At 47.0% G+C, this 25,743-nt stretch overlaps 1 protein-coding gene across 3 annotated transcripts in view; it reads left to right on the forward strand.

The window, feature by feature from the left end:
• ACACB (acetyl-CoA carboxylase beta) overlaps positions 1-25,743 on the forward strand; it is a 352,023-nt gene that overhangs the window by 251,422 nt on the left and 74,858 nt on the right. For all 3 annotated transcript variants that reach the window (XM_075320034.1, XM_075320035.1, XM_075320036.1), the window contains 6 exons: positions 15,399-15,536; positions 15,729-15,819; positions 22,177-22,284; positions 22,512-22,568; positions 24,671-24,712; positions 24,817-25,032. In XM_075320034.1, the coding sequence (XP_075176149.1) occupies positions 15,399-15,536; positions 15,729-15,819; positions 22,177-22,284; positions 22,512-22,568; positions 24,671-24,712; positions 24,817-25,032 (652 nt within the window). The remainder of the gene's footprint in view (positions 1-15,398; positions 15,537-15,728; positions 15,820-22,176; positions 22,285-22,511; positions 22,569-24,670; positions 24,713-24,816; positions 25,033-25,743) is intronic.

Below are 25,743 nucleotides of genomic sequence, written 5' to 3' on the forward strand. Positions count from 1 at the left end.
CCCTAGCTTGTGTGTGTCCTCTCATGCAGTTAAAAAAAACTTACCGTGTTGGGAAGCTGAGACCCAGGCTATATATGCGTATAATGTGGATTGGCAATAGGTGTGGGTAGGGCCGGGTTCACAAACGAAAGACTACAAATCAATTAAGAAATAACGTCTCGAACACCAATTTTGAGTCTCAACTGGGTGCAAAAACCTAAAAAAATCTACACTATATGGAGATAAGGTATGCACACCAGTGACTATGCAAGGAGAATACATGAAATAGCAGAAACTGCTGTGTGAATACTGACATGAAAAATTCAATAGCTATATGTAAGAATGAAAATATGAAAATGGAACCTGCATTACTGCCATGAACATATGAATCAAGAGAAATTTAGCTTTCTTTGTCGCTCCATTGGGAGACCCAGACCATTGGGTGTATAGGCTATGCCTCCGGAGGCCGCACAAAGTATTACACTAAAAGTGTAAAGCCCCTCCCCTTCTGCCTATACACTCCCCGTGCTCCCACGGGCTCCTCAGTTTGGTTTTTTGCTTTGTGCGAAGGAGGCAGACATGCACGCACAGCTCCACAGATTGGTCAGCAGCAGCTGCTGACTATGTCGGATGGAAGAAAAGTGGGCCCATATAGGGCCCCCAGCATGCTCCCTTCTCACCCCACTCTTGTCGGCGGTGTTGTTAAGGTTGAGGTATCCATTGCGGGTACGGAGGCTGGAGCCCACATGCTGTTTTCCTTCCCCATCCCCCTCAGGGCTCTGGGTGAAGTGGGATCTTATCGGTCTCTAGGCACTGAGACCGTGCTTCATCCACAACTCCTGTGGAGCCTGCTGGATAGGAGCCGGGTACCGTTCAGGGACATGGCCCTGCTACGTGAAGGTACTCTGTATCCCTGTAGGGACCGCGCACAGCAACACTACAGCTTTGCTGGGTGTGCTAGTGCACCGGGGACCGCGGCGCTGACCGGGTTAAAATGTGCCATTACACACTCAGCGTTGCTGAGTGTGTTTTATGTATAGGGACTGCCGCGCTGACCGCCGCTGCCACGGAAACACTGCGGCGCGGCTGGGACTTGTAGTGCGCCGGGGACTTCCGCGCTGGCCGCGCATATACGGCGGCCGCGCTTATTACTCGAGTCCCCGGCTTTTTGCGGCCTAGTTTCCTTCTCCTCCCGCCCTCAGCCCTGACAGGCAGGGGAAGGGCGGGAAGCTGCACAGAACGAGCAGCACTGAGGGCTGGAGCATGCTTTGCATACTCCACCCCTCTCACTGTGCACAGTGCGGCTCCAGTTCCCGCACTTTCTCGGCCACGCCCACGACTCCCTCCTCTCCTCAGGACGCCGGCAGCCATTCCTGTCAGCTCCTCGGACGCAGCAGAGGGGGACAAAGTCTGGGAGACCCAGGCAGGGACTTGGGTGGTCTCACAACCGCTTGAAGCGGGTGGTAAGCAGCACCTGTGGTGCTAGCCCCATTGTGCAGTAGTGTAACTATACTGTATATGTTTATGGTATATACTTTACACTGTATGGTGCACAGTTGAGTTCTGGCTATATACCCTATTGTGTTGCTCAGGGAAGATAATAGCATGGCGCCCACAAAAGGCAGGGGTGCCAAAACACAGGCTTATTATGCTGCCTGCGCCGCATGTACGACTCCGCTACCGGCAGGTTCCACTGACCCTCATTGTATACAGTGCTCGGGCCCTGTGACACTTACTCAGCCAGAGCCTCTGCTAAGAGGGGCCCAGGGGGAGCCACCTGCTGACAATGTCCAGGTGACGGGGACAGAGTTTGCAAAACTCTCTGAGACTATGGCTAAGATACTAGAAGCCTTGCAGTACAGGCCGGTATCTCAGCACAGGGACTCTGTTGAATCTTTTTTCCCCGGCCCCCCTCAGTTGGACCAACAATGTCCTCCCGGGGTATCTCATAGATCCCAGGCTGAGGGTTCTGACACAGACCCCAGCCCCAGACCGACTAAGCGAGCTCGCTTAGATTTTCCCTCGACATCATCATATTATTCAGGGTCTCAGCGAGGGGAATCTCGAGTTGATGAAGCGGAGGTAGCGGATCAGGATTCTGATCCTGAGGGCGCTCTCAATCTTAATACTCCAGACGGGGACGCCATAGTGAACGATCTTATTGCATCCATCAATCAAATGCTGGATATTTCTCCCTCAGTCCCTCCAGCAGAGGAGTCGGCTTCTCAGCAGGAGAAATTCCGGTTCAGGTTCCCCAAGCGTACACCGAGTATGTTTCTGGACCACTCTGATTTCAGAGAGGCAGTCCAGAATCACCATGCTTGTCCAGATAAGCGTTTTTCTAAGCGCCTTAAGGATACACGTTATCCCTTTCCACCTGATGTGGTTAAAGGTTGGACTCAGTGTCCCAAAGTGGATCCTCCAATCTCCAGACTGGCGGCTAGATCCATACTTGCAGTGGAAGATGGGGCTTCACTCAAAGATGCCACTGACAGGCAGATGGAGCTCTGGTTGAAATCCATCTATGAAGCGATCGGCGCTTCTTTTGCCCCAGCATTCGCAGCCGTATGGGCGCTACAAGCTATCTCAGCAGGTCAAGCGCAAATTGAAGCAGCCACATGCACGTCCGCGCCACAAGTGGCGTCCATTACCACTCAGACCTCGGCATTTGCGTCTTACGCTATTAATGCTGTCCTGGACTCTGCGAGCCGTACGGCGGTGGCAGCCGCCAATTCGGTGGTACTCCGCAGGGCCTTGTGGCTACGGGAATGGAAGGCAGATTCTGCTTCCAAAAAGCGCTTAACCAGTTTGCCAATTTCTGGCGACAGATTGTTTGGCGAGCGTTTGGATGAAATCATCAAACAATCCAAGGGAAAGGATACATCCTTACCCCAGCCCAAACCGAACATGCCCCAACAGAGGAGAGGGCAGTCGAGGTTTCGGTCCTTTCGGGGCGCGGGCAGGTCCCAATTCTCCTCGTCCAAAAGGCCTCAGAAAGAGCAAAGGAACTCTGATGCATGGCGGTCTAAGTCACGTCCTAAAAAGACCACCGGAGGGGCAGCTAACAAAGCGGCTTCCTCATGACTTTCAACCTCCTCATTCCGCATCCTCGGTCGGTGGCAGGCTCTCCCGCTTTTGCGACACCTGGCTGCCACGAATAAAAGACCGCTGGGTGAGAGACATTCTGTCTCACGGTTACAAGATAGAGTTCACCTCTCGTCCCCCGACTCGATTCTTCAGGTCATCCCCGCCTCCCGAGCGAGCAGAGGCTCTTCTGCAGGCGCTGCGCACTCTGAAGGCAGAAGGAGTGGTGATCCCTGTTCCTCTTCAGCAACAGGGCCACGGTTTTTACTCCAACTTGTTTGTGGTCCCAAAGAAGGACGGGTCTTTCCGCCCTGTCCTGGACCTGAAACTGCCCAACAAACACGTAAAAACCAGGCGGTTCCGGATGGAATCCCTCCGCTCCATCATCGCCTCAATGTCCCAAGGAGATTTCCTTGCATCGATCGATATCAAAGATGCTTATCTCCACGTACCGATTGCTCCGGAGCACCAGCGCTTCCTGCGCTTCGCCATAGGAAACGAACACCTGCAGTTCGTGGCACTGCCGTTCGGTCTGGCAACAGCCCCACGGGTTTTTACCAAGGTTATGGCTACTGTAGTAGCGGTCCTACACTCTCAGGGTCACTCGGTGATCCCGTACTTGGACGATCTGCTGATCAAGGCACCCTCTCAGGAGGCATGCCAACGCAGCCTCGAAGCTACCCTGGAGACTCTCCAGAGTTTCGGGTGGATCATCAATTTTCCGAAGTCAAATCTGACACCGGCCCAATCGCTGACATATCTTGGCATGGAGTTTCATACCCTCTCAGCGATAGTGAAGCTTCCGCTGATCAAGCAGCAGTCACTACAGAAAGGGGTACAATCTCTCCTTCAAGGCCAGTCGCACCCCTTGAGGCGCCTCATGCACTTCCTGGGGAAGATGGTGGCAGCAATGGAGGCAGTCCCTTTCGCGCAGTTTCACCTGCGTCCTCTTCAATGGGACATCCTACGCAAATGGGACAGGAAGCCGACGTCCCTCGACAGGACTGTCTCCCTCTCTCAAGCGACCAAAGCTTCCCTCCGGTGGTGGCTTCTTCCCACTTCATTATCGAAGGGGAAATCCTTCCTACCCCCATCCTGGGCGGTGGTCACGACGGACGCGAGTCTGTCAGGGTGGGGAGCGGTTTTTTTCCACCACAGGGCTCAGGGTACGTGGACCCAGCAAGAGTCATCGCTCCAGATCAATGTTCTGGAAATACGGGCAGTGTACCTTGCCCTGAAAGCGTTCCAGCAGTGGCTGGAAGGCAAGCAGATCCGAATTCAGTCGGACAATTCCACAGCGGTGGCATACATCAACCACCAAGGCGGCACACGCAGTCGGCAAGCCTTCCAGGAAGTCCGGAGGATTTTGCTGTGGGTGGAAGCAACGGCCTCCACCATCTCTGCAGTTCACATCCCAGGCGTGGAAAACTGGGAAGCAGATTATCTCAGTCGCCAGGGCATGGACGCAGGGGAATGGTCCCTTCACCCGGACGTGTTTCAGGAGATCTGTTGCCGCTGGGGGGTGCCGGACGTCGACCTCATGGCGTCTCGGCACAACAACAAGGTACCAACGTTCATGGCACGGTCTCAAGATCCCAGAGCTCTGGCGGCAGACGCCTTAGTTCAGGATTGGTCGCAGTTTCAGCTCCCTTATGTGTTTCCTCCGCTGGCACTGTTGCCCAGAGTGTTACGCAAGATCAGGGCCGACTGCCGCCGCACCATCCTCGTAGCTCCAGACTGGCCGAGGCGGTCGTGGTACCCGGAGCTGTGGCATCTCACGGTCGGCCAACCGTGGGCACTACCAGACCGACCAGACTTGCTATCCCAAGGGCCGTTTTTCCATCTGAATTCTGCGTCCCTCAACCTGACTGTTTGGCCATTGAGTCCTGGATCCTAGCGTCTTCAGGGTTATCTCAAGACGTCATTGCCACTATGAGACAGGCTAGGAAACCAACGTCCGCCAAGATCTACCACAGGACGTGGAAAGTTTTCCTGTCGTGGTGCTCTGCTCAGGGTTTTTCTCCCTGGCCTTTTGCCTTGCCCACTTTTCTGTCCTTCCTTCAATCTGGACTGGGAAAGGGTTTGTCGCTCGGCTCAATTAAGGGACAAGTCTCAGCGCTCTCTGTGTTTTTCCAGAAGCGCCTTGCCAGGCTTCCACAGGTACGCACGTTCCTGCAGGGGGTTGGTCACATCGTTCCTCCTTACAAGCGGCCTTTAGAACCCTGGGATCTGAACAGGGTGCTGAGGGTTCTTCAGAAACCACCATTCGAGCCAATGAGAGATATTTCTCTCTCACGCCTTTCGCAGAAAGTGGTTTTCCTAGTTGCAGTCACTTCTCTTCGGAGAGTGTCTGAGCTAGCAGCGTTGTCATGCAAAGCCCCTTTCCTGGTGTTTCACCAGGACAAGGTGGTTCTACGTCCGGTTCCGGAATTTCTCCCTAAGGTGGTATCCCCCTTTCATCTCAATCAGGATATCTCCTTACCTTCTTTTTGTCCTCATCCAGTTCACCAATGTGAAAAGGATTTGCACTTGTTAGATCTGGTGAGAGCACTCAGACTCTACATTTCTCGTACGGCGCCCTTGCGCCGCTCGGATGCACTCTTTGTCCTTGTCGCTGGCCAGCGTAAAGGGTCACAGGCTTCCAAATCAACCCTGGCTCGGTGGATCAAGGAACCAATTCTCGAAGCTTACCGTTCTGCTGGGCTTCCGGTTCCCTCAGGGCTGAAGGCCCATTCTACCAGAGCCGTGGGTGCGTCCTGGGCTTTGAGGCACCAGGCTACGGCTCAGCAGGTGTGTCAGGCGGCTACCTGGTCGAGCCTGCACACTTTCACGAAACACTATCAGGTGCACACCTATGCTTCGGCGGATGCCAGCCTAGGTAGACGAGTCCTTCAGGCGGCGGTTGCCCACCTGTAGGAAGGGGCCGTTTTACGGCTCTATTACGAGGTATTATTTTACCCACCCAGGGACTGCTTTTGGACGTCCCAATGGTCTGGGTCTCCCAATGGAGCGACAAAGAAGAAGGGAATTTTGTTTACTTACCGTAAATTCCTTTTCTTCTAGCTCCAATTGGGAGACCCAGCACCCGCCCCTGTTTTTTTGTGTACACATGTTGTTCATGTTGAATGGTTTCAGTTCTCCGATATTCCTTCGGATTGAATTTACTTAAAACCAGTTTATAATTTTTTACTCCTTCTTGCTTTTGCACCAAAACTGAGGAGCCCGTGGGAGCACGGGGAGTGTATAGGCAGAAGGGGAGGGGCTTTACACTTTTAGTGTAATACTTTGTGCGGCCTCCGGAGGCATAGCCTATACACCCAATGGTCTGGGTCTCCCAATTGGAGCTAGAAGAAAAGGAATTTACGGTAAGTAAACAAAATTCCCTTCATTGAATTGATCATTGCAACAGAGCCCTAACACTACGCCAAAGTATTTCTCTACGTTGGGGTCCCTAGCTAGTGTGTGTCCTCTCATGCAGTTATTGATCAATTCAATAGCTAAATTTCTCTTTATTCATATGTTCATGGCAGTAATGCAGGTTCCATTTTCATATTTTCATTCTTACATATACAGTTAGGTCCAGAAATATTTGGACAGTGACACAATTTTCGCGAGTTGGGCTCTGCATGCCACCACATTGGATTTGAAATGAAACCTCTACAACAGAATTCAAGTGCAGATTGTAACATTTAATTTGAAGGTTTGAACAAAAATATCTGATAGAAATTGTAGGAATTGTACACATTTCTTTACAAACACTCCACATTTTAGGAGGTCAAAAGTAATTGGACAAATAAACCAAACCCAAACAAAATATTTTTATTTTCAATATTTTGTTGCGAATCCTTTGGAGGCAATCACTTCCTTAAGTCTGGAACCCATGGACATCACCAAACGCTGGGTTTCCTCCTTCTTAATGCTTTGCCAGGCCTTTACAGCCGCAGCCTTCAGGTCTTGCTTGTTTGTGGGTCTTTCCGTCTTAAGTCTGGATTTGAGCAAGTGAAATGCATGCTCAATTGGGTTAAGATCTGGTGATTGACTTGGCCATTGCAGAATGTTCCACTTTTTTGCACTCATGAACTCCTGGGTAGCTTTGGCTGTATGCTTGGGGTCATTGTCCATCTGTACTATGAAGCGCCGTCCGATCAACTTTGCGGCATTTGGCTGAATCTGGGCTGAAAGTATATCCCGGTACACTTCAGAATTCATCCGGCTACTCTTGTCTGCTGTTATGTCATCAATAAACACAAGTGACCCAGTGCCATTGAAAGCCATGCATGCCCATGCCATCACGTTGCCTCCACCATGTTTTACAGAGGATGTGGTGTGCCTTGGATCATGTGCCGTTCCCTTTCTTTTCCAAACTTTTTTCTTCCCATCATTCTGGTACAGGTTGATCTTTGTCTCATCTGTCCATAGAATACTTTTCCAGAACTGATCTGGCATCATGAGGTGTTTTTCAGTAAATTTAACTCTGGCCTGTCTATTTTTGGAATTGATGAATGGTTTGCATCTAGATGTGAACCCTTTGTATTTACTTTCATGGAGTCTTCTCTTTAGTGTTGACTTAGAGACAGATACACCTACTTCACTGAGAGTGTTCTGGACTTCAGTTGATGTTGTGAACGGGTTCTTCTTCACCAAAGAAAGTATGCGGCGATCATCCACCACTGTTGTCATCCGTGGACGCCCAGGCCTTTTTGAGTTCCCAAGCTCACCAGTCAATTCCTTTTTTCTCAGAATGTACCCGACTGTTGATTTTGCTACTCCAAGCATGTCTGCTATCTCTCTGATGGATTTTTTCTTTTTTTTCAGCCTCAGGATGTTCTGCTTCACTTCAATTGAGAGTTCCTTAGACCGCATGTTGTCTGGTCACAGCAACAGCTTCCAAATGCAAAACCACACACCTGTAATCAACCCCAGACCTTTTAACTACTTCATTGATTACAGGTTAACGAGGCAGACGCCTTCAGAGTTAATTGCAGCCCTTAGAGTCCCTTGTCCAATTACTTTTGGTCCCTTTAAAAAGAGGAGGCTATGCATTACAGAGCTATGATTCCTAAACCCTTTCTCCGATTTGGATGTGAAAACTCTCATATTGCAGCTGGGAGTGTGCACTTTCAGCCCATATTATATATATAATTGTATTTCTGAACATGTTTTTGTAAACAGCTAAAATAACAAAACTTGTGTCACTGTCCAAATATTTCTGGACCTAACTGTAGCTATTGGATTTTTCATGTCAGTATTCACACAGCAGTTTCTGCTTTACATGTATTCTCCTTGCATAGTCACTGGTGTGCATACCTTCTCTCCATATAGTGTAGATTTTTTTTTTAGGTTTTTGCACCCAGTTCAGACTCAGAATTGGTGTTCCAGACGTTATTTCTTAATTGATTCACTGTTGACTGCAGACTGTCATTATTGTACTGTTTTATAGCCCTTTGGAGAACAAAGTGCCTTCTGTTACGAGACAAATATTTGAAATTTTGACTGATTAGTCCAGGGCTCTTGTGGCTATTTTTCTGCACCCCAGTTCCTATGTTTTTGTGCATTTGGCTAGTTTCACACTCGCGTTCAGCAGAGTCCGTCACTATGGAGAATAGCACAATCCGTTAACGCACTGCGCTATTCTCCATAGACTTGTATGGATGACGCACTGTAATGCAAGTGTCAGCGTTGCATCCGCCGGACGACGCAGCGTCGTTATTTTGACGCTGCGTCGGGCGGAAGGAACGCAGCATGTAACGTTGTTTTTTTTGAGCAGCGGAATCCTTTGGATTTCACTGCGCATGCTCTCTCTGGCTCCCTCCACCCGTAACAAGGGTACACATCGGGTAACCAAGGAACCCTGGTTACGTGTGCCGGGAGCCCAACACTTCCCTGCTCGGCTCCGCCCCCTCCCCGCACTCCATATGTATACACACACACAATCGTACACACACACCCACCCACGCACGCACGCGCACACACACACACACACTCTCACATTCACTCACCTGTCCCCCAGCGATGCAGTCCCCGCGGCACTGACGTCCTCAGCCATGGCCCTGCTCGGCTCCGCACTCCGCCCCCCGCTCCCGCCCCCCGCACACATTGTCGGCGACCGAACGATCAGCTGATCACCCGGCTACTGTGAGTGAGCGGCTGATCACCCGGTGGCCGGCTACTGTTAGTGATCAGCTGATCACCCGGCGGCGGACTACTGTTAGCGATCAGCTGATCATTCACAAATAGTCTGCCCACGGTAAAACTGTAAAAAAAAAAACAAAAAAACAAAAAAAAAAAAACCGAATTGCGTTGTTTTGTAGCATCCGTTGTGCCACTATATGCAACACATCCATTGCATCCGTCACACCATGCAATGCAATGGATGCCGTTCAACGCAAGTGTGAAACTAGCCTAATTGAGTTGGTTGGCCTTGTTTCAATGTTGAAGGATTTCGTTTTTGACTAAAATTCTTCAAGGCTACTTCTGGTCAGAACAGTAGATGTGTCCCGTTTGATTGTTGCCATTTCTAACATCGTGGCACTGCTGGACATTCTCTAAATTTGAGAGAAAGTTAGCATGATGTCTGATAATCTGCAGGTTAATAGCATTCTGAACCTGCTGGTGCCTGCACATTAAATCTCGCTGCTGGGAGGAAATTAACTTTAATCCTTACTGCAGCATTCGGATTTTAGTCATGGGTGTAGCGCCAGCACAGGTTCAGTCACTGCTCTGTGTGTCGAGAGCGGCGGCTGTAACTGCGCCCCCCGCACTGACTGACAGTCTTCTCTAATGCTGAGCGGCTGTCAGTCGGTGCGGCTACAGCCACCACGCTCAACACACAGAGCAGTGACTGAACTTGATCCGACACTGCCCCCATAGCTGAAATCGGAATGCTGCCGGGAGAATTGAAATTTAATTTCCTCACGGCAGTGGGGTTTAATGTGCAGGCGTCAGGCAGGTTCAGAATGCTATTAACTTTCAGATTAACCCCATATCTGAAGGTTAATAGCGTTTTTCCATGTGGCAGGTTCCCTTTAAGTTTTATTAACTGACCACTGTATCTATGTACCTTAATGTTGCCCATCTCTTGGTGCTTCTTCAACAGAGCTTAACAGCATATCTTGAAACCCCAGTTTCCTTTGAAATCTTTGCCTGGGTGAAACCTAGCTAATGCAGTATAACTTCATTTACTTTGCTCAGTCTTGACATGGTATATGACCTGTGACATGAAACTGTCTTCCACAACCTCACTTTGTAGTGGAATTTGCAGGTTCCTAACCAAGTTTTAAAGGGAACCTGTCAGGTCCAATATGCACCCAGAACCACAAGCAGTTCTGGGTGCATATTGCTAATCCCTGCCTAACTGTCCCTGTATACACTAGCATAGATAAAGAGATCTTTAGAAAAAGTATTTCTAAAGATCTTTTATCATATGCTAATGAGCGAGGGGACTAGTTACCTGGCTAGTCAGCTCCTTTAGCATGCTAGTACGCCCCTGGGGAAGTGCTAACATGCTAATGAATGCGCAGCGTCAGAGACACTGGATTTCGGCTCAGTGTGCATGACCCCGGAGTTTCGGTCATGCGCACTGTGAAGCCGGGTGTACAAGTCCTGGCTTCAAACTGAAGTAGTGCGAATGACCGAAACTCCGGGGTCATGCGCACTGAGCTGAAATCCAGCGTCTGATGCGATGGCAGTGAAGAGGTGAATGAGATCATCCTCTGATGCTGTGCATTCATTAGCATGTTAGCACACCCACAGGGGCATCTATATATATATATAATTGCCTTATTCTGTCTGTCTATCTGTCTGTCTGTCTTGCTCCAAAATTGTGTCCTTACGGTGACACAAAGCTGATTGGCCGCTGGGCTCGCCATGGCCCCGCCCCCCCGCACGGATTGGCCGCTCGCCTCGGCTCCGCCCCCCCACGGATTGGTCGCTCGCCTCCGCCTGGCCCCGCCCTCCCCATGGATTGCCCGCTCGCCCCGGCCCTCCGCACGCATCGCCAGACATAACCTTGCGCTGCTGGGATCGTGAGGGAGCCGGTGAACGCTGCTAACCATTATACACATCGGGTAACTAAGGTTCCTTGGTTACCCGATGTGTATCATAGTTACCAGTGTACACCGGCTCCGTCACGATCCCAGCAGCGCCAGACATAACCTTGCGATGCTGGGATCTTGACGGAGCCGGTGAACGCTGGTAACCATTATACACATCGGGTAACTAAGGTCCCTTAGTTACCCGATGTGTATCATAGTTACCAGTGTACACCGGCTCCGTCACGATCCCAGCAGCGCCAGACATAACCTTGCGCTGCTGGGATCGTGATGGAGCCGGTGAACGCTGGTAACCATTATACACATCGGGTAACTAAGGTCCCTTAGTTACCCGATGTGTATCATATTTACTAGTGTACACCGGCTCCGTCACGATCCCAGCAGCGCCAGACATAACCTTGCGATGCTGGGATCGTGACGGAGCCGGTGAACTCTGGTAACCATTATACACATCGGGTAACTAAGGTCCCTTAGTTATCCGATGTGTATCATAGTTACCAGTGTACACCGGCTCCGTCACGATCCCAGCAGCGCCAGACATAACCTTGCGATGCTGGGATCTTGACGGAGCCGGTGAACGCTGGTAACCATTATACACATCGGGTAACTAAGGTCCCTTAGTTACCCGATGTGTATCATAGTTACCAGCTTACACCGGCTCCCGGTACACATGTGCAGGGAGCCGGCATTATACTCCTCTCCCCCCAGGACTACTCCTCCTATTATAGTCCTCCTATTATACTCCTCTCTGAGTATAATAGGAGAACTATTATAGCATGGGGGATGGAGCACGATGGGGTGCGCAGCATGGGGGATGTAGCACGATGGGGAGTGCGCAGCATGGGGGATGTAGCACGATGAGGGGTGCGCAGCATGGGGGATGTAGCACGATGGGGAGTGCGCAGCATGGGCGATGGAGCACGATCGGGAGTGCGCAGCATGGAGGATGGAGCACGATGGGGAGTGCGCAGCATGGGGGATGGAGCACGATAGGGAGTGCGCAGCATGGGGGATGGAGCACGATGGGGGGTGCGCAGCATCGGGGATGGAGCACGATGGGGAATGCGCAGCATAGGGGATGGAGCACGATGGGGGGTGGGCAGCATGGGGGATGGAGCACGATGGGGGGTGCGCAGCATGGGGGATGGGGCACGATGGGGGGTGCGCAGCATGGGGGATTAAGCACGATGGGAGGTGCACACCTTCCCCCAACACACACACACAACACACCACACACACACTGGGAACCACAAACACCGCCATACACAGACACCCACACACACAGACAACGCCGCACACACACAACACCCAACACACAAAACACCGCGGCATACATAAATATACGCACATACCGCACAACACACACATTGCACAAAACATACCTCCCCCCAAAACACACCACACCCACACAAACCGCGCAACACACACACACACACACACAACGCTACAGACACACAGCGCTCCACAAACAACGCAACACACATACAACACCGCTCTCACCCCCCGCCACACCCAGACAACACCCAGAACATGTACAGTGCCCTACACAAACACTTGGTAACTACACACAACTACATATATATATATATATATATATATAACAAAAATCATACATGAACTACACAATACGTAAATTCTAGAATACCCGATGTGTAGAATCGGGCCACCTTCTAGTACTAACATACTAATGGAGCTGACAAGTCAGGGGAACTAATGCCCAGGGGACTAGTCCCCTTGCTCATTAGCATATGATAAACGATCTTTAGAAATACTTTTTCTAAAGATCTCTATCTATGCTACCAGATACAGGGACGGTTAGGCAGGGATTAGCAATATGCACCCAGAACTGCTCGTGGCTCCGTCATGTGCATATTGCACCTGACGGGTTCTCTTTAAACCTCTAACACAGTGGTTTCTGTTTCAGTTAATAGCTGTGTTTCAAGCAGCATGTCCAAATGATGCTTATTATCACCTGTTTGATATTATTGATTACTTTTACACTTTATTATAATCCTACAAAATCCCAGACTTTGTCAGTTGTACCTAGAATAATTGATGCGATTAGAGGTCAAGGTGTGGTCTCACCAAATATTCATCTGATTTAGATTTCTCTTTTGTTTATTCACTTCACTCATTTTGTTAATTGATAACATTATGAACTGCCAACACTTCTATTTTAAAATATTGTTACTTTGCAGCATTTTTTACACTCCTGGTTAAAAGTTTTGCAGTGTACTGTGTATTTATACAATTCTGTGCTAAGTTGACACTGCAGATGATGTACATGTATACCATATTGAGTCATATGTTTAATCATTTTGATTTTGAGTCTATTTGTCAATGCCTCTACCGGCTTCTACACCATTCGTTCCATAATCCCTTGTTATAGCGCCCTATATGTGGTGCGCTATGTATGAGTTATGAGAAAAAACAAAACTTTCCAAAATAGTGGAGAGTAACTTTTGTCAAATACCTGCATATTTCCATTTTTCATTTGGAAAAAAGCATCTTCTGAAAGATCCCAGTGTCAGTAATCCAGTGGTGCAGGACTGTGGTGCAGCTGGAAGTCTACTGCCAATTCTTTTAGAAGTTGAAGGATTCTCTTTGAGATCGGACTCGCTGATAAGGACATTCTCTAGAAAGAATATTTCCTCCTACAAAAACTCCTCGCAATAACAGATTACAAAAAAAAATAATCTGTCCTACCATTTCTTCCTTTATAGATAATAATATTGAGTTGCATCTTGTATATGATTGCCATTATAACCGTCATAGGAGTGGCCGCTCAGCTTGTCCGGGAATCAAGTCTAGTTATGCAGAGCTTTATGCCTTGCTTATGTGTCGCTGCGATCTCAGGCCAGAAAGGGTGAAAGCTGAAATCTGTTGGATCTTTATTCATGACCGCTTTCTTTGTAACATATATACTATGTCAAATTTATATCAAAAGTGTATAAGTTTGCAGAAAAGAGACCTTTAGCTATAAATATACCGTTATGTGGTGATTTGATAAGTTATGATATGCTCCAGCCTGTTTTTAGTGATCATGCGTTCTGTACAGATGGTTGGGCTGTATTATTGTATGTCGTTAGGATGGGGTTTCAAGCAGGAGTGGCCACAGACTGAAGCTGGCCCCTGTGTAGTAAGAGTATATGGGCCCCTTGTAGTCCAGTAGCTCACAATGCACTATTCTACCTGCTCTCGAGGTGGAAGTGGCCCCCTTACGACTTTGGCCCTGAGCAGCTGCACAGATGGCTCCAATGGTATGGTGGCCCCCGATTTGAAGTAATTTTGTAAAAAAGCCGTGGTTTTCTAATTAGTCATTTTGCTTCACATAACTAACCCGAAAAGCTTTATCTGTAATTTTTTTCCATTTACATTGCTTTCTTTTCTAGTGTTAGTCTATGTTCACACATTGCACTTTTTCTGCACTTTTTTGGAGCGTTTTTTTTTCATGAGTATTATGCAAATTAAAAGCTGCTTTTTGTGGTATGCGTTCACAATCAGTGTAAGCAGCGTTTTGGGCACTGCGTGTTTTCGCTGCGTACAAAACACTGCATTGTACAATAGAAGCACTGTGGATGGGATTTATAGCGCACTGTGCTGCTTTTTCCCGCAGCATAAGCTAACATGCGGCTCTGCTTTCCAAGCCTCAGCATGTCAATTTATGCTTGCATAGACGCGAGTGTTCTCGGCAGGAGAACTCAGCCTGATTGTGGGCATGGACACTGTGGTCTCCTGCGGAGAAGACTCACATCTCCACAAGAGAAGACTATAGCTGCGTCCAGACCACAGCATGTCCGGATCGTAGTTCATGTATCCTTACAGTACCAGCAAAAACTATCCGATTTTAGAAATCTCATGCACACACTTGCTTTTTTTCCTGCCTGAAAAGGAAAACTACTGCACTTTTGAAAGGAGGAGTATGTCAATTCTTTCAGCATTTCTGTAGCGGTTTTTTTTCACCATGGAAAGCAGTGAGAGAGTGCAAAAATGCCATTGCTGTGCTTTTGCTGCTCTTGTAGTGAATAACACTAACTTTATTTAAACATACACTATAGACAAATGACAGACCAAAAAACGCAGAAAGACCTGCTTTTTGGAAGCAGCTTTTTTTTCCTGCAAGAGAGCAGGCTTTGGCTGCAGAAAAAATGCAACATGTGAACATAGCTTTAGACTGTTCCCTTCTGTAGATAGTAAGGGCTCACATTGGAGCAGCCAGTAGAGCACTATGAAGCAGAGCCTGTGTTGTCCTTGTTTTTCACGTTTCGATGTCTTCCTTTCCAGGATGTCCTTGCCTATCAGTGCCACACACCTAGAGCTAAATCGACAAAGCAGTGAGCTCTTTATGGACAGTGGTTTTTCTCCTTTGTGCCAGAGGATGGGAGTTATGGTGGCTTTTGACAAATTTGAAGATTTTACAAGGTAGTTCTCGAATACTTTGTATAGAAAACACAACCTGAATTGTATATGACTTTTCTCATCTTAGATTTTAGCATTTAACGTCTGTACCTCTTTTCAGGTTATTGTTCCCTTGTTTAAACTGTTGGTCCAATAGGCCAGCAGCATAAAACCAGAGGTACAACTTGCAGCATTAACAGATATCTCTCTTTGTAGGAACTTTGATGAGGTCATTTCCTGCTTTGCAGACCCTCCTCCTTTGTTCAGTGAGGCCCGATCTACTTTTTATGATGAAGAAGATAACAAGGTTGGTGCCCCCTTTTTTTTTTTTTTCACCTCCTCCAGTCATGACTTCATATACAACACCGATAATATAGACATGGAATGTGTATAATGAAGTACCAGTTTAATGTAAAAGATAACACATCTGCCTAAATAACAGTTCTGACATACTATCCTATGTCTAAAGCCCGCTTTACACGCTGCAATGTATCTTACAATGTGTAGGCGGGGTCACGTTGTAAGTGACGCACATCCGGCATTGTAAGGTACATTGCAGTGTGTGACAGGTACGTGCGATTGCGATTGAATGTTAAAACGTTCATTGCATACACATCGTACCTTTCTCTAGAATTGCACGTCAGATTGTTCATCGTACCCGGGGTAGCACTCATCGCAGTGTGTGACACCCCGGGAACGATGAACAGATCTTACCTGCGTCCTGCGGCTCCCGGCCCTCAATGCGGAAGGAGGTGGGCGGGATGTTTAGGTCCCGCTTAGCTCCACCCCTCCGCTTCTATTGGCCGGCTGTCGCGTGATGTCGATGTGACGCCGAACGTCCCTCCCACTCCAGGAAGTGGACGTTCGCCGCCCACATCGAGGTCGTATGGACAGGTAAGTACGTGTGACGGGGGTTAATCGTTTGTGCGGCACGTTCAACAAATTGAACGTGCCACACATACGATGGGGGCGTTGCAAATCGCATACGATATCGTATGCCAAATTACAACGTGTAAAGCAGGCTTAAGGTTAAAAGGAATTTGTCACCACTTTGACCTTTTTAAACTATTAATATGGGCATCCAGGTTATAGAATGCTGAAAAAGTCATACCTGTATACCTCATATCAGATGCCTTGTTGTGGATAAATAATTTGATCCCTTTATGTAAATGAGCTCTTCCAGGCTATGGGGCGGATGCTGCCTGGAAGATAACTCCACCTCCAGGGCTTATTTTAAATAAAAACGCCTTTACTAGTGTGATAGCCGCTCTCTGCTCTCACTGTAGAGCTGTGTGTGATTATAACTGACACTTCTGCAGGCGACTCTCAGCTTCAGCCTCCAACTTGCAGGCAAACCGTGTTGCACTTGCAATATTGCAATATAAACTCAGGGAGCTGCAAAAAATGTGTTTGCATGAAGTCAAATTTAATTTCTCCTGTTCTGTGACAGTTACTCGTCTCACACTGGTAATGCCCCTTTTTATTTAAAATATTCTCTGGAGGCTTAGTTATCTTCCAGACAGCATCCATCCCATAGCCTGGAAGAGCTCATTTATATAAAGTGATAAAAGATGATTTATCCACAACAAGGCTTCTGATATGAGACAGATAGGTTATAGAATGCTGAAAAAGTCATACCTATGTGCCCATATTAATAGTTTAAAAAGGTCAGAGTGGTGACATATTCCCTTTAAATCCTGCAAGCCAACATTGTACAAATACTATCTTCATTTTGCTAATAGAAGTGGTCAGAAAATACACCGTATACAGTTTGAGTGGGGTGTTCCTATGTGTAAATAGAAAAAGTTACAGCTGTAGCATAGGAGCCTCATAGTTTATGCTTTCTATGAGATTTACAGCCAATGTTAGGTACCTATTAGGTCGGATAACACGATTAACCTGGTTGCAGTATTGAAAGTGCAGCAATCAGGAGAAAATTGACTTAATTTCTATTACATGCCTCTGGGTTTCAGTCATGCAGGCAGCTTACTGGTGCGGCGTCAGTCATCACTCACTCTACTATTTGCAGAGGCTCTAAGCATGCTCTGTCACTTTAAATGAAAGCTGTCTCAGCAGAGGTGACTGATAGTCATAATACTGGGGCGTGCTTACAGCCTCTACTCAATTACTAAAGCTGTGCTGGAACTTATATATGGCTGAAAGCTGACAGATCACTGGACGAATAAGGTGAATTTTCTCCAGAGTGCTACCCTTTCAAAACATCGACTGTGCAGCTTCATAATGGTATGATTATGTAGATGAACCCTATAGATACACCCTATATTTGCAGGTTTATAGCGTTATCGAACCTGAAGAGTTCCCTTTAACCCCTTCATGACCCATGACGGATATATCCATCATGGATCGTGTGAGGTTAGTCCCTGCCCCCCTGCCGTGGGCAGACCGCAGCGATCCGCGCACATATCAGCTGATTTCAACAGCTGACATGTGTGCCTGTAAGTTACGAGTTAAATCGCTTTCCACCTGCAACTTTTAACTCCTTACATCTCGCTGCCAAAATCTGGCAGCGAGATGTATATGCGCGCGGCCATTATGTTTACTTACCGCCGCCCCCACCGGAAGTCACGTGCGTGATCACGTGACTTCCGGTGGTTGCCATGGTAGCACAGGGTCATGTGAAGACATCTGTAGCTAACATGAGTCACTTTCTCTCAATGGCGGCATAGTGCCAGCACTGAGAGTAATGCAGCATATCTGCAGTTCTCAGCTCTGTAGATATGGAAGAGTGATCAGATTGCTGATCCATATACTCCCTTAGGGGGACTAGAAAAATAAAAAAAAGTTTTAAAAAATAAAAAAAAACCTAAAAGTTCAAATCAAAATTGAAAATTAAAGGGTTACAAAAATAAAAAATATACACACATTTGGTATCGCCGCGTTCATAAATGCGCGATCTATCAAAATTTAAAATCAATTCATCTGATCGGTAAACGGCGTAGCGTCAAAAAATTCCAAACGCCAAAAATACGTTTTTTTGGTCGCTGCAAGTTTTGCGCAAAATGCAATAACAGGCGATGAAAATGTAGTATCTGCGCAAAACTGGTACCATTAGAAATGTCAGCTCGAGACGCAAAAAATAAGCCGTCACTGAGCCATGAATCCCGAAAAATGAGAACGCTACGGATTTTGGAAAATGGCACAAAACTTGCCCCACTTTTATTGGACAACCTTGTGAATTTTTTTTTAAACCCTTAGATACAAGTAAACCTATACATGTTTGGTGTCTACAACCTCGTACTCAAAGCAAGAAGGCCTGCGGAGACACCATCACATGTTTCTCAACGCTGGCAGGAAACTAGCCAGGTCTTTCACCGGGAAGGAACAACCACGGGAAGGGCAGTCTCCAGTCAAGGAGACCACCTATGCCAAACATGGTATCCATCCACAGACAGCCGTTTCGGGGTATTTGCCCCTCATCAGTGTGGAGTAGGAATCTGGCTAGTGGGACATTGCCTAGTAAAAGACTATGTGAGCAAGGATGGTTGACCTTAGGGAGATCAACATCCACCACTGCGGAGACACCATCACGTGTTTCTCAACGCAGTGATTCTAGAGCAATGCCCCCTGGGAAATATTCAAAGCAAGAAGGCCTGCGGAGACACCATCACATGTTTCTCAACGCTGGCAGGAAACTAGCCAGGTCTTTCACCGGGAAGGAACAACCACGGGAAGGGCAGTCTCCAGTCAAGGAGACCACCTATGCCAAACATGGTATCCATCCACAGACAGCCGTTTCGGGGTATTTGCCCCTCATCAGTGTGGAGTAGGAATCTGGCTAGTGGGACATTGCCTAGTAAAAGACTATGTGAGCAAGGATGGTTGACCTTAGGGAGATCAACATCCACCACTGCGGAGACACCATCACGTGTTTCTCAACGCAGTGATTCTAGAGCAATGCCCCCTGGGAAATATTCAAAGCAAGAAGGCCTGCGGAGACACCATCACATGTTTCTCAACGCTGGCAGGAAACTAGCCAGGTCTTTCACCGGGAAGGAACAACCACGGGAAGGGCAGTCTCCAGTCAAGGAGACCACCTATGCCAAACATGGTATCCATCCACAGACAGCCGTTTCGGGGTATTTGCCCCTCATCAGTGTGGAGTAGGAATCTGGCTAGTGGGACATTGCCTAGTAAAAGACTATGTGAGCAAGGATGGTTGACCTTAGGGTCCCACTAGCCAGATTCCTACTCCACACTGATGAGGGGCAAATACCCCGAAACGGCTGTCTGTGGATGGATACCATGTTTGGCATAGGTGGTCTCCTTGACTGGAGACTGCCCTTCCCGTGGTTGTTCCTTCCCGGTGAAAGACCTGGCTAGTTTCCTGCCAGCGTTGAGAAACATGTGATGGTGTCTCCGCAGGCCTTCTTGCTTTGAATATTTCCCAGGGGGCATTGCTCTAGAATCACTGCGTTGAGAAACACGTGATGGTGTCTCCGCAGTGGTGGATGTTGATCTCCCTAAGGTCAACCATCCTTGCTCATACAACCTCGTACTGACCTGAGGCATCACAGCGACACATCAGTTTTACCATATAGTGACCATGGTGAATAAAATATCCCAAAAACTATTGTGCAATCACACTTTTTTTGCAGTTTTTCCACACTTGGAATTTTTTTGCTGTTTTCCAGTACACTATATGGTAAAACTCATGGTTTCATTTAAAAGTACAACTCGTCCCCCAATAAACAAGCCCTCAAATGGCAAGATTGACAGAAAAATAAAAAAGTTATGGCTCTCGGAAGAAGGGGAGCAAAAAAAAAACGGAAAACGCCCTTGGGCTGAATGTGTTAATGGTAAAGGGATGTGACCTAACATGCAACACCATGCATCGAAAATTTGTTATAAATATCTGGCACACAGTAAGCCAATTTATAGATATTGTAAACTTAAGGGCCATTTACACGCAGGAGCGACGATCATCTCCTTACCTCTGTCCACCGGCAGTGAGGAAGGAGCCGCTCCTCTGCTATTGGACGGCTGCCGTGTGATGTCGCTGTGACGCCGCACAAACTGCCCCCTTAGAAAGGAGGAGGATCGCCGGCCAGAGCGACGACGCAGGGAAGGTAAGTATGTGTGACGGGTGTAAGCGATGTTGTGCGCCACGGGCAGCGATTTGCCCGTGTCGCACAACCGACGGGGGCGGGTACGCTCGCTAGCGATATCGATACCGATATCGCAGCGTGTAAAGTACCCTTTAGGTTAGACAGTCTTAAAGAGAACCTGTCATGTGTGGAACCACTATTAACCTGCATGTAGGGGTTTATCTGCAGGTTAATAGCTTTGAAACCCTGCTACCGAGAGAAAATGAACTTTATTACTCCCGGCATTGTTTGGGTTTCAGTCATCAATTAGTGTATAGAGAGCAGCAGCGGTAACCATGCTCCCTACACTGACTGACAGTGCAGTAATGCTGAACGTCTGTCAGTCAGTACAGGGGACGCGGTTACAATCACCACTGTCCATAGACTAAGCGGTGAATGAACACGCGCTGGCGCCATCCCTTTGACTGAAACCTGCACAATGTCAAGAGGAATAAAGTTAATTTCCTCCTGGCAGCGGGGTTCAATGTATACATGCTGTGTAGGTTTCAAACTCAAGTAACCTGCAGATTAACCCAATACCTGCAGGTTAAAGGGAATCTGTCACCCTTTTGTGTTTTTTAGTTATTAACATGGGCACACAGGTGGCATAGAGGTGATATTATCCATATCTGTATGCCTTCTGGACCTGGATGATGGTCTATTTTGAAAAAATCCATGTTTATATCTTCTATCTTCCGAGTCATGGGGCGTGTGCTGCCCAGAAAATAAGCCTGCCTCCAGTTTTCATTATAAAGGATTCTTCTTCCCCTTCTTTTCAGAGTCCCTGTGTCGTCAGGTGCGAGATGCATGGCTGGAAATCCCACGCCTGCGCATTCTGCCTGCCATCTTTCTCCTTGTACTTTTTTCACCCTTCCTTGGGCACAGTCTTCAGTTTGATGTGCAAAGGCGCCGTGGAGTATCTACTACTTCACAGTGCTGGGAGGGACAGCAGGCAGAATGTGCAGGTGCGGGATTTCCGGCCCCACTCCACATCACATGTGCATAATAAAAAGAAGAGTTGAGAAATTGGGGATAAAGAAGACTGGAGGAAGGCTTATCTTCCAGGCAGTACATGGCCTATAGTCCAGAAGATAGAAAATATGAGGATTTTTCCACAACGGTCCATCATACTAAAAAAGAAACACAAAAGGATGACAGATTCCCTTTAGTAGCATTTTTACACAAGACAGTTTCCCTTTAAAATATGAAAGATTTATCAAATTTAGTGCAGACTGTGTAGTCTGTATGTATGGCATAAGAATTAATACTGATGGCAAGCATGTGTTTGCTTTGCATTAATTATGCTTGCTTAAGTAACGCCATCATATTCCTCAACACTTTACAGACCTCATCATCCATTGACCCTCAAAGTCTAAATTTAGTATGTCTTTAAAGTATGGAATGAACCTAGAATACCCGAAGGAAATCCACATAGAAACTCCTTGCACAAGTTGTCTCTGGTTGGGATTTTAACTCTGGACCCCAAAGCTGCAGTGTGAACCAACAATCCATTTGATTGTTATACTTAAGGATTTTATTATTACTTTTTTTGTCTTTAGAACATTCGTGAAGAACCCATCCACATTCTGAATGTGGCAATAAAATCGGCAGATCGAATGGAGGACGAGGGGCTGGTGACGACGTTTAGAACTTTCTCCCAGTCAAAGGTGTGCACTGTAATAGCCAAATATTTAGTATATTTTAGTGGTTAAGGCATAGGCCTATGGTTTAGTGTGAAGCCTGTTATTTTTATAGCCATAACAATTTGGTTTGTATAGTATGACAAGGATGATGTCTGTCTAGTCGAAAAGATCTAATGCTACATGCATTTAGTGTAGGAAAGCATTATTTTGAGGTATTTGGCTTGTCGTTAACTTAATTTCTGTTTTTGCAGAAAACTATCTTGGTGGACTATGGTCTTCGGAGAATCACCTTCTTGATAGCCCAGCAGGTTGGTGAACACGCTGGCATGAAATTTAGTTGAAAATCGTCATCAGAAAATAACTAAGTGTGTGTGTGTGTATATAATAAATATAAATATATATATATATATATATATATATATATATATATATATATATATATATATATATATATATATATATATATATATAATATAATATATATATATATATATATATATATATATATATATAATTTTTTTTGGGTGGGACAATAACCCCTCTATGCACAGCTGATTACACAGGATCCACCAATCATGATTGATGATGTCACAGCTGACCTGCTCCTCCTCCCTTCACACTGACCTTTGCACATGATCATTGGATGCTTAAGTACAATAGATTGTGTCTGAGTCAGTGTATTGCTGCTAATGTACACATCAATCTCCTGAGAAGTATGAGTTTAGAGAAGCCCCAGTACCCTGTGTGAATATTGCAAGATTGTACAATTTTATTTTTAATACAGATTGTATATGAATAAAAACATTATCAAAAACTAAAATAAAAAAAATACCTTTTAACACAAAAGCCTGACTTAAACTGAAGGGCATTTTCTGATTTCATTGTCATAATGTTTGTGTATATGGAGGGCTTTGAGGACTATCATACCGTTTTGGTTACTGTGTGTGAGATCATTCTTTGTGGGGGACTCAAACTGTGGGGGAGGGCAGTGGGGACATCATGTGGTGGAGGGTCATCATACTATGTGCGGCTATTAGGGTAATACTTTTGTGTGGGGAGCTGTTGATCAATGTATAAGAGCTGATTAATAGGGGCAGTGTGTTATTCAGCATTTTATAAACTTTATAATATATGGTTTTGATCAACTTGGCAACTAAATAATATGTCAATAATTATAATCAGTAGAATAAATGTCAGCCTATTGGTTTGGCACTCCACAACAGTCAAGATCTCTTACAAAAATGAAATGATATAGGGTAATTGCTTTGAATCAACAACAGGACGAGTAAGGGAGTCTGTCACACACAACGACTTACCAGCGATCCCGAAAACGATGTGACCTGATAGGGATCGCTGGTAAGTCTCTGGGAGGTCGCTGGTGAGATGTCACACAGTCAGACCTTACCAACGATGCAGGAATGATACAGGTCGCAGTAGCGACCTGTATAACGATCTCAGCAGTCACTGTGACCCTGTCACACAGTGTCAAACACAGCGATGTGTCCTGCCCAGCAGGACATTGCCTTTGAAGAAAATGGCCTGGACCATTCTGCAACGACTAGAGATCTCACAGCAGGGGCCTGATCGCTGGTAGGTGTCACACATAACGAGATCGCTAACTGGATCGCTACTGCGTCACAGAAACCGTGACTCAGCTGCGATCTCGTTTTGTGTGACGGTACCTTAAGAGCCACATATACCTGGTGACAGATTCCCTTTAATGGGGTCTTGCTTTGCTGGACAATAGCCTTTAGGTTTGGCATAATTGTTTGAACCGTGGAAGAAGAGTAATGCGGACTTTACACGAGATGATAGATTGTGCGATATGTCGTCGGGGTCATGGTTTTCGTGACGCACATCCGCCATAGCGCACGACGTCGTCTCATGTGACACCTCTGAACGACGCAGTATCGCTCACAAATCGTGAGTCGTGTACTCGTCGTTAACTTTCATAATCTCGTTTATTTTCATGGGTGCAGGTTGTTCATCGTTTCCGTGGCATCACACGTTGCTCCGTGTGACACAACGGGAACGATGAACACAGCGTACCTGCGTCCCATGGCACCCGCCGGCTTAATGGAAGGAAGGAGGTGGGCGGGATGTTTACATCCCGCTCATCTTAGCCCCTCCGCTTCTATTGGCCGGCTGCCGTGTGACGTCGCTGTGACGCCGAATGTCCCTCCCACTTCAGGAAGTGGATGTTCGTCGCCCACAGCAAGGTCGTCCGGAAGGTAAGTGCGTGTGACGGGGGTTAAACGAGTTTGTGCGCCACGGGCAGCGATTTGCCCGTGACGCAAAAACGACGGGGGCGGGTACGATCGATTGTGAAATCGCACAATCGGTCGTCCCGTGTAAAGCAGGCTTAAGAGTAGTTTGTTCACTAATGTGATTCATTTTTGTTCTTTTTCAGAGAGAGTTTCCCAAATTCTTCACGTTTAGAGCACGAGATGAGGTTTGGCTGATTTACTATATTATTGGGCAGTTCACTCTATGTATGTTTTGTGCATGTGGGGAAACACTTTTGAATAGTTGAGACAGTTATTTTGCTTTGCTTAGTTTGCGGAGGATCGGATTTACAGACATCTGGAGCCTGCCCTGGCCTTTCAGCTGGAGCTGAACAGAATGAGAAACTTTGACTTGACCGCTGTCCCTTGTGCCAACCACAAAATGCACCTGTACCTTGGAGCAGCCAAAGTAGCAGCCGGTATAGAGGTTACTGATTACAGATTCTTCATCCGTGCCATTATTCGACATTCGGACCTGGTTACAAAGGTACTGTTTATTTCCAATGTCTGTTACCTAAACTACTTTAAATAGTAATTGATAAGCGAGATAGTTCTATATGTATTTGCTTAGTGTACATTGATTTATGGATCATTCTCAATAACTAGGCGTTGTTTTAGGGATTTTTGTTGACTTGTTGGTAATTGCTGTTTCTGTTTTACGTTCTCCACTAATTTTCTATTGAGGACATTATTCATAGAATAGGTCATAAATGTAAAATTCTTGCATTTTGTTATGGGCGTCTTCTGTTTCTTCAAAAACACTTTGGATTCCTTAGTGTTGTCCCCTAAAGTGTGCCTGCTGGGTATTATAGATGAGCTTATTTATGGCTCCATGGCTCCAACAACCCTTTTTTTGGTAAGATTTCTGTTTTTCTGTGCTAGAAAATTAATTACCGTATTTTTTGGACCATAAGACACACTTTCCCCGCCCCCCAATTGTTGGGGGAAAGTGAGGAGTGCGTCTTATGGTCTGACTATAGGGCTGCGGCCGGGAATGAGGGTGCTGCGGTGGAACGGGCCATTGGGGGCACGAGCAGGCTGTAGCAGCGCCTGCCTTGACCACGTGGGCCCGCTCATTACATATGCACGCCCATCCTCCCGCCCATCATCTCTCAGCGAAACCGGCGCTGACAGGTGGCCGGGGTGATGGGCGGGGGGGTGCGCGCATAATTAACAGCCGGCCGTAATCACCCCTGGC

Source organism: Anomaloglossus baeobatrachus, chromosome 1, assembly GCF_048569485.1.
Source record: "Anomaloglossus baeobatrachus isolate aAnoBae1 chromosome 1, aAnoBae1.hap1, whole genome shotgun sequence".
In the NCBI taxonomy this organism is placed as follows: domain Eukaryota; kingdom Metazoa; phylum Chordata; class Amphibia; order Anura; family Aromobatidae; genus Anomaloglossus; species Anomaloglossus baeobatrachus.